Source organism: Mesitornis unicolor, unplaced genomic scaffold (genome assembly GCF_000695765.1).
Source record: "Mesitornis unicolor isolate BGI_N332 unplaced genomic scaffold, ASM69576v1 scaffold5258, whole genome shotgun sequence".
NCBI lineage: Eukaryota > Metazoa > Chordata > Aves > Mesitornithiformes > Mesitornithidae > Mesitornis > Mesitornis unicolor.
This window is the reverse complement of record NW_010203712.1, coordinates 7,426-21,207: the sequence shown is the minus strand read 5'-3', so window position 1 is coordinate 21,207 and position 13,782 is coordinate 7,426. Positions and strand designations below refer to the sequence as shown.

At 45.2% G+C, this 13,782-nt stretch overlaps 1 protein-coding gene across 1 annotated transcript; it reads left to right on the top strand.

The window, feature by feature from the left end:
• Window positions 1-545: 545 nt before the first annotated feature.
• On the top strand, window positions 546-11,340 carry LOC104545606 (sodium bicarbonate transporter-like protein 11; the record flags this gene model as incomplete). Its single annotated transcript, XM_010190791.1, has 4 exons — window positions 546-719; window positions 5,347-5,542; window positions 7,580-7,749; window positions 10,943-11,340. Coding segments are annotated over 4 exons (604 nt in total), but the record flags the coding sequence as incomplete, so codon positions are not given.
• Window positions 11,341-13,782: the final 2,442 nt, after the last annotated feature.

Sequence of the window (13,782 nt, the reverse complement as noted above, 5' to 3'; positions counted from 1 at the left end):
CAGAGGAGCTGCAGCTTTAATGAATTCTTGTCCCATTTTCTTATCGTGCCGTCGCAATTACATAATTAGGGGATTGCTGCAGCATGCCAGGCACGTGTTCTGCTCGTGGGGAAGGAGGGAGACCAGGGTTTAAAACAAGATGAGTGGGGAAACTTCAGTGTCGGTAGTTTGGCAACCCATGCCCGGGTTTCTTACTGCTCCCCATGTGGACTCTGCCAGCAGCTATACGTGTACATTTTGAGTGGACTCCGCAATAAACGCGGCAGCAAAACACTGAGGAAACTTTCATGGGCTGTTGTTATTTTAGTGGGCTGCCTTTCTGCTCAGCATCATCCTTCCCAGGAGACGACTGCTCTGGGAGCAAACTGTCGTGTTTCATTACCTTTCACGTTCACGTAACGCAAGCTGTAAAGCAGGAGGAGCGTGAAATCGCTCTGTGCGTGGACATGCACCGCAATGTTTAGCATTGGAGCTCGGGTTCAGCAAGGGCAGCCTGTTACAGTTTTCACCGGGCGTAACTGCTGCCAACAAACACCTCGTTTCAGGTTGGTGAAGGGCACAGCGTATCACTGGGACCTCCTGCTCGTCGCGCTGATTAACACGGGGCTCTCGGTCTTTGGCCTCCCGTGGATCCATGCTGCTTTCCCTCACTCTCCAATGCACGTCCGCGCCCTGGCCTACGTGGAGGAGAGGGTTGAAAACGGACACATCTACGAGACGTGAGTAGGAACTGCAGAGCTGTCTTGGATCTGTTTGAGTTCATTTGTGGTTTCCTAATGCTTTGGGTAAAGGGGAGCTAGCTGTTGTCTTGAAAACCTGCGAGATGGGAACGTAGAGGGGAGATGCACCAAATGAAGTCATCTCAGCCAGCATGGCCTGTGACCTGGCTTCATCCCCCTTCATCAAAGCGCTTGTTATAGGACAGCCACAAGTTAATGCTCTTATCAGTGGCTGGGGGCAGCCTGCTTGGACTCGGCCTTCTCCGATGAAAAACACACTTTGGAAGTGTCGGCCAAGGCCTTTTTTAGGTTTATCCCTGTGGAAAGCTGAGGAGATGCTTTTGGCTGGGTCTTTCCAGTTGTCTTCACCAGAAGGAATCCAGTCTGATTCTGAAACCTGTCTGGTGGTTATTACAAAGGGTAGGAAAAATGCAGCATTATTTCAGAGCTCACATAGCATCTTCTACCACAAAGGTTTCACGAAGGCGTGAAGCTGATTAAATTATCTTGTTTTTAAGCAAAAGCAACTGTGAAGCCACGCCCGGGTCACGGCTTTCTATTTAAGACCGAGTTTTTTGCTGTTCCGAGTTGTCCAACACAGTCTTATCAGAGACTTAGGTTTTAAGTTTTATTAAAAAAATAATTTCTTTAGAAACCTGCTCCGGAATAGAGATTATCTGGTCTGTTTGATCTCATTTTGTTATAGTTGAGTGCTTTTGCCTCAGAAGTGGTAATTTCCACTCGCATGCCATTAGTTTTAATTATCCTGTCTTAGTTTCCTTTTTCAGAGTTGCCACTTGTCAAAAGGGAGGCTGAAGTGCTCATTTACTTCTGGGGATGGAGTGGGTCTGCCTCTTAATTTCGGTCTTGCCTTCATGCTGGTTTTGGTGCAAGCTGGCCCAGCCCAACCTGGCCCAGCTGCTTTTTGGGTCAGCAATGGACAGATTTCACCTGCTACACCTGGATATTGCTGGGTCCTGGTTGCTCCCCATAATGTTTTTACAGACCTTTGCTGAGATCAGTCCCTTGAGCTCGTATTCCCATTAGTGTGTGTTGGTATTAGTTGTTCCCACACCTGTATCCCTTTTGAATAAATCTAAACCCTGTTTCAAAACATCAGCTTTGTAACTTGAGTTCTGTAGGGTTTTAGTCCATGCTCTTGCTCCTGGTGACCATGGTCTGCTCTGGGACACCTCTACTCTCCATTTCTTCGGGAGATGCAGAGCTGAGCCTTTGAAGTCCATGTGCCAAGGCTCCCTTCTCTGTTTTCTGTTATCGATTCAAATACTTGGTGGCTTTTTACTGTTTTACCACTGCCTGTCTTTATTCTGCCCTCTCCTTGAAAGTCAAATCCCCTGCCTGAATTGAGGACTACCCTTGTCCTGCCTCCTTCACCCAGCTGCCCAAAAAGAGCATTGGAGAGCCCTTTTTGGCCGCGCTAACCTAGATATGGCTCCAGTGATTATCCTGAATGTGCTGAGGGATGCCCTGATCTCACTGCCTGTTCCTTCACGGCACAGCTCTGCCTCTGCTGGAGGCAAATCCCTACGTAAATGTGTGCTGTGAACTGAATATTGGGAACGAGGATTTCCTGCTTGTTTGAACTCCCTTTGAGACTGGAGCTTTTTGTTCTGTGCGAAGCACTGAGCTATAAACAGGAGGCTCCCAGCAATGTTGTCATCTTTTCTCTTTTCTTTTTTTTTTTCCTCCTCTGAAAAATGTACTGAAGCTCAATTAGAAAATCAGGATTTCTTTCAGTGCTGGCTCCCTTGGCAGGCTCCTTTCTTCTGCTTGAATCAAAGCTCTCAGTGAGGACGATGATACAAACAAGAATAAAGATCTGTCACAACGAGAGCAAATTTGTCTTCTCCCCTGTAGAGTAAGCACTTGAGTTTCATGTGGCAATCTTCAAATAGGCTCTCATTATTCACACGGAGGAGGTTGGGAATGGCTCATCTTGTGCTAGCTGCCTTTAAAGAATTCTGGGGAAATGAGCCTGGTTTATGCTCTTTAATCTCCATTAATTACTTGGTTTCCATTTCAGCGCAGGTTTTCTGGGGCTGTTTCCTCAAGGGCCAAACCAGATTCTGAGCACATGCAAATTACCAGATTTCTTCTTTTGACTTGATGTGTCTGCTCTTGATGTCATAAGATGTAATAAGACGCCAGAAATGGCAATGGTAATAGTTAATAAGATGCCAGAAGTGGCAGAAATTGGCAGTGTTGGTCTTCTGGGACCAGCCGAGACTGGGAACTTTAATGATCTCAAATATGGTCAATTATGAGCAACTTTAATGATGTTCTGATAAGAAATTCCAAACGACTTTAATAAGTGGCATTAGCAGGAGCTGGCAATAGTAGTTGCAGTACATCTTGTGTGTGATTAAACACTCTTCAGTGCTGTGATTGCTGCATCCCCAGGAGACAACAGGCAGAGGATTTCATGAGCTCCAAAAACCCTTTACCAAAGGGCTGCTACTCTGAGCTGCTCTTGTACTTGCAGCCTTGCATCTGGTTGAAATCTAGTGGCTTCATATCTAAGCTCTTTGGTTTGCATGACTTTGCTTGCTCGCAAGGAGCCCAACAGACTTGTGCCTGCTCAGACCAGTGCTTGGAGTTTCTGAGTATCCTCAGCAGTGGGTTTGTTTTTATTTTTTTTTTTTGCTTGAAATCACATAAATGCTTTTTTTTTGTTATGAACAAAATCAGTTTGGAAGGAAGAAAGCTGGACTTTCTGCTGTTTGGTTTGCATGACTTTGCTTGCTCGCAAGGAACCCAACAGACTTGTGCCTGCTCAGACCAGTGCTTGGAGTTTCTGAGTATCCCCAGCAGTGGGTTTGATTTTTTTTTTTTGCTTGAAATCACATAAATGCTTTTTTTTTTGTTATGAACAAAATCAATTTGGAAGGAAGAAAGCTGGAGTTTCTGCTGTTTAAACCTACCCAGAGGTTTCTTGAAGGTTAACACCTCCTGTGTCTCTCCTGTGCATTCTCCCTTGGTAATCCTGGATAATACACACCGCCTGTCCCGCTACTCACCAAGGCATTCAAGTGTTGTCCTCAGGACTTGGTGGGCTGTTTGTCTCTTAGGTCTCGTGAATGGTCGTGTTAATCCTTGGTAATCCTGGATAATACACACCGCCTGCCCTGCTACTCACCAAGGCATTCAGGTGTTGTCACCAGGACTTGGTGGGCTGTTTGTCTTTTAGGTCTCATGAATGGTCGTGTTAACTCTGCCACGTTATCCAAATCCTGAGGGCAAGCCTTAGGCTGTTATCATTTCCCCCTCTCTCTTAACACAGATGTGGAAGGCTCCTTCATCCTCACAGCTTTATTATGCTCTTGAATGTGTAACCGAATTTGAAGCTCAACCTGACCTTATTTATAAGCAAGACTCTAAAAAAACTTAATACTGAAAGAATTCACTGAGAAGCAATCTTCTTTAGGACAGAAGGGGTTACGACATCCCAGCAAGTGCATATGTAAAAGAGGGAAATGTGTTTTGATCCATCTTGTGGCTGGCTCTTGTGTTAATCCTCAGAGTGTTTTGTATACAGGGTTAATTCGGAATATGAGGTCTCATATCCAGGGAATGAGGTCACCAAATGAGACCAAAACAGCCTGTGGACAAGAATTTCTCCTGATAACAGAGGGATTTACTCACTAGCTTATCCACTGAACTGGTAGATTTATCTTCTCAAAAAACTTACATAAAGAAATCTCCCTTTTCTCTATTTATAAGTAGTCTTGGAAGAGGAGGGTTTTCTTTCCTCCTATTGTCTCTGGTATTTTTTTTTTGAACTATACTAAGAGCTCAGGTTTAGTTAAAGGGAAAATAAAAGCAACCTCCCCTCACCCCACATGTAGGCTCTGAAAGTTGCCGCATGCTTTCCTGTCCGTCTTTCTTCTCCCATAAAAACCAAAATCAATCTCTAGTCTGTCAGCTCTGGCAAATCTGCATTAATTAATCCCACGTTTTGCATGGTAACAAGCAATTTGCAGTGCAACTGCTGTTACCCACAGCAGAACTAAATTCCTAGCTCCCTGCATAGTGCTCTCAGCATTCCCTTCCATATAAACAAGGAGATCCTCAATTGCATCAAAAATGCTGACTCGCAGTGGAGTCGAAGACATTTTTTTACAAGAGGTTCATTAGTTCCTGTAGAAGTCAATGAGTTTTCTTTTGGATGAAAGCCAATTGCATATGCACTGGGCAAATTGAGGAAAGGATTACTGCTCAGAAAGAGGATTCTTGCCCGAGTTTGTTTTTGTGGTGTGTTTTGGTTTGGTTTTTTCTCTTTTATTTTCAATGTGCTCAACAGAATTAGTTTAGAGGGCAATTTAGTTCAGGATGGGATGCGTGGAGCTTTGCAGAAGGGGAATTTGGCCTTTTTCCAGCTGCTGTGTTTGAGCTGTGGATTAAGTGCCTGGCCCGGGTCCAGCGGAGCTCTGCCTTCTCGGTGTCAGCGCGGGGCCAGAAGTGCTGATCTCAGTGCAGTGGGGATGAGTTTCCCTTTCCCAAGCGGCACGTGTCCTGCGCCTCCGCAGAGAAGTGAGCCCCAGCGATAAGCTTACGTGGATACTGGGATGTTATCCTGCTCCCCTAATCCCTGTTTTCTCGCTTTCAGGATTGTGAGCGTGAAGGAGACCCGGCTGACAAGTCTAGTGGCAAACTTCTTGGTTGGCCTCTCGCTCCTGCTCCTTCCTTTCCCTCTCCAGTGGATCCCCAAACCAGTCCTCTATGGCCTCTTCCTCTACATCGCGCTGACCTCCATTGATGGGAACCAGCTCTTTGAAAGGGTGGCTCTCCTGCTCAAGGAACAGGTACAGAGACTGGGGCACCAGTCTGGTGAAACGGAGGAAATTGTATTCACAACCCTATTTTCCCTAATGTGGGAAGCTGCTGGTGTTGGGAATGGGGTTACCCCCAAAACTCATCTTCTCATGGGACTGGTTTCCAGCTCCAACCAATGCTTTGGCTGCATCTTTCACCTTTCTATGCAAAGTGGGAGTGAAACTTGATGTCTCTAGTTTGGCTTTGCCACTGAGACACAAGCAAGAGAAATCTTTTCCATTAAAGCAGACAAACGAATGGGAGAATAACGCAGTGTCAGAAAAGAAAAGTGGCGTGGTTATTGTTGGGTTTAAAAAAAGAGGGTAGCTAAATTGTTCATAGAATTGTGCTGCATCTCGTTTGTCTTTCAAATTCTGCATAAATCGCTTTCTGCTTTTCCCTGCCACAAAAGTGTTTTAGCTTCCTTGTTCAGAGCAGTGTCTTGGATATAATCCTTCACTTTTCAGTCTGCTAAGAATTGCTCTGGAGACCAGCTCTCCAGAGACAAAGATGAGAGCATGGATGGAGCTGGGATAGCTGCTACCGGTGAAGATAGCCCGTAAATTATGTTGAGCACGAACCAAAAATACAATCAAACAATGGCTTTATAAAAAAATCCAGTTGCACAAAGTGTTGCTCACTGAATATAGGGTGTTTGGAAGTTTTAAAAACCCCCTGTGCATGTCATGTCAGCTGCAGAGTAGATGCATTTTTAAAATTATCTAAAAGCACATGTGTAATGCCAGTAAATGGCAATCTTTGCTTTCCCCAGCAAAAAATTACCTGCTCTGAAGCTTTGTTATATTTTACACTTTCATTTTGACTTGTGTGAAACACCACGAGATTGGATTTTAGACTCAAAATGAGATTACTTGTGTTATTGAAACCCTTCTGATGTGGGATGAAAACAAATCTGGAAGATGTGTTTTCAAGCCCATCTGTATTACAAGTGGTAAGAATGTGTTGGCTGGCAGCGTGGGCGGTACCTGGGAGCAAGAAGGAGTTTCCAGCTCACCTTCTCTTATGCAACCAAGGGTAAAGGGCTTAATAAACCCAACATTTGGCTCTGCATCTCTGCTAATCTATCTTGATCTCTAATATTACATCCCAGAGGTTAAAACTGTGCGATCCGGGTAAAGATTGCATTTGTCATATCAATTTTTGAAGGCGGATTGGATAGTTACTGATACAACTATGTGGTGTGTTACTTGTGGGTTTAGGACAAATTATGTGTGGAATTTTCCAGGCTTCGGTTTGGAAAATTAAAAAGTGTCCTCAAATATGGAGATCTCCCTTTTCTGGAAGCCTTTTAATGAGTCACGGCGCAATCTGAAATCCATTGAGTCTGTATCGGTGCCAGCAGACAGTCGCTCATGCTCTTCATTGATGTATAGACAGTGAGTCAAAGCCTGTGCTCAGACATGGGCAGGGAGCTGTGAAAAGAAACCACGAGTGATATTTAGCCTATTAATGTCACTTTTTTTCCCCATCTCTCAAAAATGAATAGCTTACATGAGTCGGGAAAAATCACTGCAGTTCTGAGTTACAGCTGCTTCCTGTGATTCCCCAGACCCATCTCCTGGTCTTCCCCTGCCGGGATTCAGCCAAGAAATGGGACCACCAGGGAAAAAAACCTGGTGGAGAAACCACCCAGCAGTAACAACACCTCAATGCATCTGCTTACCCTCACCCCATCACATGTTGCTGCAAAGCCCTGATAATCCTACTCAGGGGAATCTCATTACTGTACTTATCAAGATATTTTATTGCACTCCGGATGTTCCCAAAGGCAATATTCGCTGTGTGGTGTCTTCCTAGTGCCCAGTCATCCTCTCTGTGTTGCTGCCAGCGCTGTGGTTGAAGGCACTTGCTTTAACCCTACAAATCCTGCGTTCAGCTCTTGAACCTGTGAAGGACTCTGATGTGGGTGCGCTGTGATTGTAAATTGGTGACTTCCTTAAAAGCCACATTCTGCAGTCACAAGTCCGGGTCACTGCGTATCTAACGTGTAATTCTTCTCTTCCCAGACTGCTTATCCTCCGACACATTACATCCGCAGAGTGCCCCAGAGGAAGATCCACTATTTCACAGGCTTGCAGGTCCTGCAGCTCCTCATCCTCTGTGGTTTCGGCATGTCACCGCTGCCCTACATGAAGATGATCTTCCCACTCATCATGATAGGGATGATCCCTATCAGGTACGAAGCTCTTCCAGGCAAAGCTTGGCTGTTTTTAATTCTGTCTCCCACGCCTTTCATCTTCAAGGTTGGGCTGCAGGAAGTCCGAGTGGTCTAGGAGGGTATCTGGTACTTTCCTGAGTAGCCAGATCTTGGATGTGGGTGGTAGTGACCTCTTCTTCACCAGCTGCTCAGGTTTGAGGAGCAATAGTGCAGAGAGCCTGTGATTTCACTGCTGCTGGGTGTTCTGCCAAGGGTTCTGGGCTGGCAGGTGGTTTTCTCACAGCTGTCGGAGAGGAAAATAAATCTCTTGCAGTTTGTGAGATGCCTGATCCTCCTGAGGAGCTGTAGTCTAAGCCTTCCCTCTAGGCACTTGATAATGTTCCTTATTGCTCTGCAATTCAATTTCCTAAGGCCTGTGCTCAAAGCAGAGCTGGAAATGTTTCCTGAGAGGAATTCTTCTCTCTTATCCAGTGCTCTTGTGACCTTACAGACCACCTGCACTGCTGAATATCATTGCAAATGATCAGTTAGGTCAAATTGGCCACATGTAGTCATAAAATGTATCTTCAAGACTGGGAGGACCCTACAATGTCTTTCAGTCCTGAGAGAGAATAATTGAGAAATTAAACTAATTTCTTCCCTAATGTTCATTAACAGTGACTGCCCATCATTCTTTGGTTAAATCATTCATGCTCTCCCTCCTTTGGTTATAATGAGAAGCCATAATAAGATCTTGGGAGGAACAGCTCTGTTTTCAGTCCAGTTGATTATTTTTAGGCCAGCACAGCATCCAGTGATATCTGTTTGTCCTTGACCTTGCAGTCTCAGAGATTTTTTCTGTCTAATCTCCAAGTCCAGGGCTACCAATGTGATAGTCTCCCAAGGCAGCTACTGTGGTGTTTTCCTTGGGTGATGAAGATGGCTCCGGTTCTTTCTAAAGCAAATGTCAAAACTATTGTAGCTTTCAACAGGGTCAGGTTAGAGCTATTTGGGCTGGATTTTTAAAGACAAACAAAATATTGGAAAACACTGGAATTATTGTTCCTACGGTAAGAGTCTCTCACCCAGCCTTCACATCGGCGTCGCTTTGGATGACTGGTTAAGTGCCTGGTAAATACTTGGACTGCGTGCAGGGCTGGATGAGCGACTCTTGTGGGAATTGCAAGTCTGCTCAGAGCAGCTCGGTACAGGAAAGAAAACGTGAGACACGCTTTGCCAAACATTCAAGTACTGGATGTAGTGTAATGAGCTAGATTAGCGTGAGGAGAGTGCTGTGTCTAAGAACCTGACTTTGCTATAAGTGCTCGATACTTCAGTGGTGCAAATATGTCATCTTTTGAGTAAATAAGTCATCTTACACTAGCTCTGTTGCTAACTCCTTTCCTCTTTCCAGGGCAGCTATTTCTAGTAGCTGGATAATCAGCCCTGCTGCTAAGGTGAAAGTAGTGCTGCACAATACTGAGATTTGCCCTTGGCTTTCCTTTCTCTCGTTTCTTTTGCCTTCATGTGGTTTCTGTGGGCTCCAGCTGAGAACACGGCACCGTGATGCATGAGCTCTGTAGTTAACGACGACTGTTTCACAAAGATTTGGCACTGTAAATAGATGAGACAGACTTAGAAGGAATGAAATATGTTTTCTCCCTCTTTTTTTAAGAAGTGAAGGGAGGAAGAGGAGGTGGGAGAGTAGCCAGGGGTCAAAGACAAGAATCAAGCACGGATCAGTGAGTCATGGTTAAGTGTCCCATCCAGAAAACCAGCCATGTTCCTCGTCTGTCTCAAAGCCACACTTCCATCTGCCCAACAGCATTAGATGCTTGACTTTCACTGTCAGCGATAAGGGACCATCTTTTTCCACTGGTGCAGTGTTCGTGTGAAAGATAACGGATTTCAATGGCTTCTCATTATTGCAGCGGAGAACAGCCTGTTGGGAGAAAATGTGATCGCTTTGGGTATCTCCAGTTCCTGGCTTTGGTTCAGAGCTTTGGGGTGACCCGTTTTTGGTTACTCTCTAATCGCTGCTCTGGGGAGTACTGAGGTTAAGGTTGCTTGGGGAGGGAGAATCTCCTTTCCAAGTTCTCTGTGATGCTTATCTGTGCTCCCACGGCTCTCAAGCGTTTTATTTCATGACAGGTTTCTTTAAGTGGATCCTGGTACTTCTCAGTAGTAAGTGCTGTTTGGGATCTCTTGCACAGCTATTGAAAAGGCTCTTCCAAGTCCCACACTGTCTTTTCTAGTGCTTTGTGCCTTATTTTATCAGCTGCAGAATAGCTTCTTTGTTAGGCGAGGAGAAGTGTCAAACTAAATATGCGGTAGGATTTAATGAGGGCGACTTCACAGCATACTGTTACAATGCCTTCCCTTTCTCATCCAAACATGTTAATTCATTAGGATGTTCTTGGAAACAAACAAATAAAAACAGAAGTGTGGGAATTACTGTCTCCACGATCTGGTGGAAACCAGACTCCAGGTAGGGAAGGAGGAACGAAGGGCACAGCCCTGCTTAGCAAATGGCCTCGAGTCTGATATATTTGACACTGCTCTAAAGACCAAAGCTTCTGGGATGTGTTAAGGCTGCTTTGTGGGAGAGCTGGAAAGGGGCGACTTGGAGAACTGAGGAAATGCAAGACAAATAACCCTTGTGTGCAGGTCTTTGAGCCAGCCCTGTAAATTTAGAGGAACATTTCTCCGGTGAGCTCTCAATGCCAGGTGTTGGCAGCATTTTGATGGCTGTGAGGCTGCATCAGGTGGGGTTTGTGTGTTGGGAAACTACAGGGAAAGTGGTGAGGAAAGTAGAAGCTAGAAATAAATGATGCTTGTTAGCATTGTACCTCACCTGCTAGCAAACTGGAGGCAGCAGAAGCTTTTGCAGGGGCATAGCTGTGGATCAGGCAAGGTGGCATATTTTTGGCACTTCTAAAGCTTTTTACTGACAGAGTGCTCTAGGAAAACGATTTATCTTCTATGAGGATATTTGTCCTTCAATGAGGAGGCTTCTTCCAGGAGGAGGAGGACCTCACTGTTATTCCTACAAGTGCTGTATTTGCTTGCAAGATTGGTTGTTTTTTACTTTCCCCCACTTCATCTCCCTTTCTCCTGGGTGAATCTGCATGCGTGGCCATGGACAAACTCAACTGAGAGTCTTGGGACAGGCAAACAAAACGTTGCCTGAATAAAAACAAGCACTAACGCTGTCTCTCTGGTTCAATCCTAGGTATAACCTGCTCCCTAGGATCATCGAAGCCAAGTACTTGGATGCTATGGATGCCGAGCACTAAACGGGGTCCTCTGCATGCAGAGCAGCGAGGACAGCACTTTTGGAGCTGGAAGGAGGCTTTGCTGAGGCGTAGAACAATCTCTCTGCAGTTCTTTCTCTCACCACTTTCTTTCTGCTCTAAAACAGCATTGGTAATGCACACATAGCAAAGACCAGTCGAGCGTTGAAGTGTCAGACCAAAACAGCCTTGGACTTGGGAGGCCGATGCTCTTTGGAGCCGTGAGCTTTATGGAAATGCTACTTTCCACATCCCAAAACTGGAAACCCCAAAGATCAGCATGTCCGTGCAGCTGGAGCATGCGTTCTCAGAGTTGTTGTGTGTTCCCTTGTTTGAGGGGTGGGGGAATCTTTCCTTTTAATGCACCGTGTCCCTTTCTTCCAAAACACTATAAAGACAGAAACTGACCTTTCTTCTACCGAGTGACAGTCCTGTTCCAGCCTTTGAATTCATTTTCCTGTGCGTCTACTATTCCCAAATTGGTATCCTGGGTGGGATGGCCTCATGCTAAACCACTGATGTCAGGAGAGGTGTCTGGCCATCTCTTCAGATTAGCAGGGTTGGAAACAGATATAATTTGTCCTGATACAATCCACAGCTCTGGATGAATATTTAATTCCTACCAATGAGCTGGAAATGTTCAGAGGTTGGGCTCACGTGGTGATGATGATGAAACTGCATCTGGGTCTAAGCTATTTGGGAATGATTTTGGATTTTTCTGCCGTTACTTCTTGGTAATCGAACACAGAAGAGCAATTTTGCACAACTGCAGCGTTGTTGCTTGCACCCAGATTCAGATGCTGAAACTTGTCAAAGGGCAGTTGGGTTAATGATCGCGTTATACATATGTACAGTAGTGCCTATGTGTACATATATACATATGGAGTTGTGTATATATTTTGCATAGATATACAAATAGGCCTGATTCTTTCAAAATCTCAGAAGTGTTCTGTGCAGTCAGTGTTACCCGTGATGTCTTGACCATGTACTTGTCCTCTGCTTCAGTGCTGCTTTTTCTCGTTTGAGATACGGTCACTTTTCTTTTGAAAGCTGCTCAGTTGCTGGTTTTGTTCATGTGCTGCTTTATTCAAGGTGTTCCTTTGCTTTTCGTCTTCCCATGGCTTGAGACCTTCATCATTCTTTCCTGATGCTCCCAACGTGTGAATTTTGCGTTTAATTTTAATGTACAGCATGCAATGAAAGTTTTCCTCTTCCGCCTGCTCAATATTTGTTGGTCATTTCATTGTTTCCGTTTTGTAGCTACTCTCCAGTTTTCCCCACTCCCAGACATTATATTATATTTCTGGATGAATCTAACTTCTGCTGTCTTTGATACTTCAGTTTATTTAATTTTGCTTGTACTATGGTCAGTTTTCTTACTTGGAGTACTGTGAAACAAGCTGCCCTTTAGTTCAGTGCTTGCCCTTTGCTGCACACTACGGATTCACAGCCGAAGCGTTAAGAAAAATGTGGACCTCTGAAGAAAATGAACTTTCAAAACGGTAGAAATGAGGGAAGAAGAGTGATATGCAAATATGTTATTAGCACAGGGAAGTGTTTCTAACCAATTGCTTGCCCAGTAAATGGTGCAGGGTTGATCAGCACATGCCCTACTGACTGGATGTCCTCTGCGTGATGAGGAAGAGCAGCTCTGTGATGAGGGAGGAAGGCATTGGGTCAAAAGCTCCACTGAAGTTTTGGTTTATTTGCACTGAATATCAGATGGTATTTAATCATAATGTAGCTGCCTATGGCTTTAAAACACATCTAAAACAACCTACATTTTTATTTTCGTATAAAACTCTTCATCTTTCATTCATACTTGATGGAGGAGAGCAGTAAGTGTTCCCAAGAGCATGGCCATGGTTTATATATCCCTGAGCAATCACAAAGCCCTCAGCTTTAGCAAGCAAAACAGCATCGTGTGACCTTAAAAGCAGGACCTTCACGTTGCACCAACCCCTTCCTGTGGGACTGCTGAGAAGTCTCATGGTCAGGAGGAGTGCTCCAGTACATCCAAGCAGGTATCACCACATGTTTGGCTTTCAGTCAGTCTTGGGGGCAGCAGAGGTAACTCACACCGTGTCTGATACGTGGTGTGACAGCCGGTGTAAATCTGTGTGGTTTCTGATCACCTCTGTCAACATTTCCTGGCTTTTGAGTCACTTCTGTGGCGAGATCTCTAATGGCTGTTACTGAGGTCTATGTGTGGAGACGGGGCGAGCAGTCAGCAAACAGGATTTCGGGGCAGCGCAAAGGCGGAGGTGGTAGAAGTATGTCTGATCTTCAGTCAACAGAAAAAGGTGACGGCAAACAGCTCAGTACCCGTCGTAAGACGGGGAGTGCAAGGGCCTGGTGGTGCTTAAATAATGTGCTTTTCCCACGGATGTCAAAAGGTTTAACCAAAGGTGGAGTGAAAAGCATCATCCTGTGGTTGAATAAGCTGTTAAACACACACGTGCCCTGGGGTTGCAGGTCTGGTGTCTCAGCTCTTGGCAGGTAGAAGTCGCCCTGTGGGATGCTTAGATCGTGTTGTGGATGCTGTGGCTGGAGGAGGGCGGGGATGCACACAAGAGGATGTGGCTCTGGTCCTCTTTGAAGAAGAGCAGAGACCCCAACTGAGGTCTCCTCTGACTCAGAGCATAGTGGGGTGAAGTGGCATGCACAGAGGAAATTATTCTGAGATGTACCCTCCATCCCCTCACTTAGGCCAAAAATGCCCACACTTAAAGCCTTGATTTCAGATGGTGTTAGGTGTTGCTAACAGATCACAAAATCC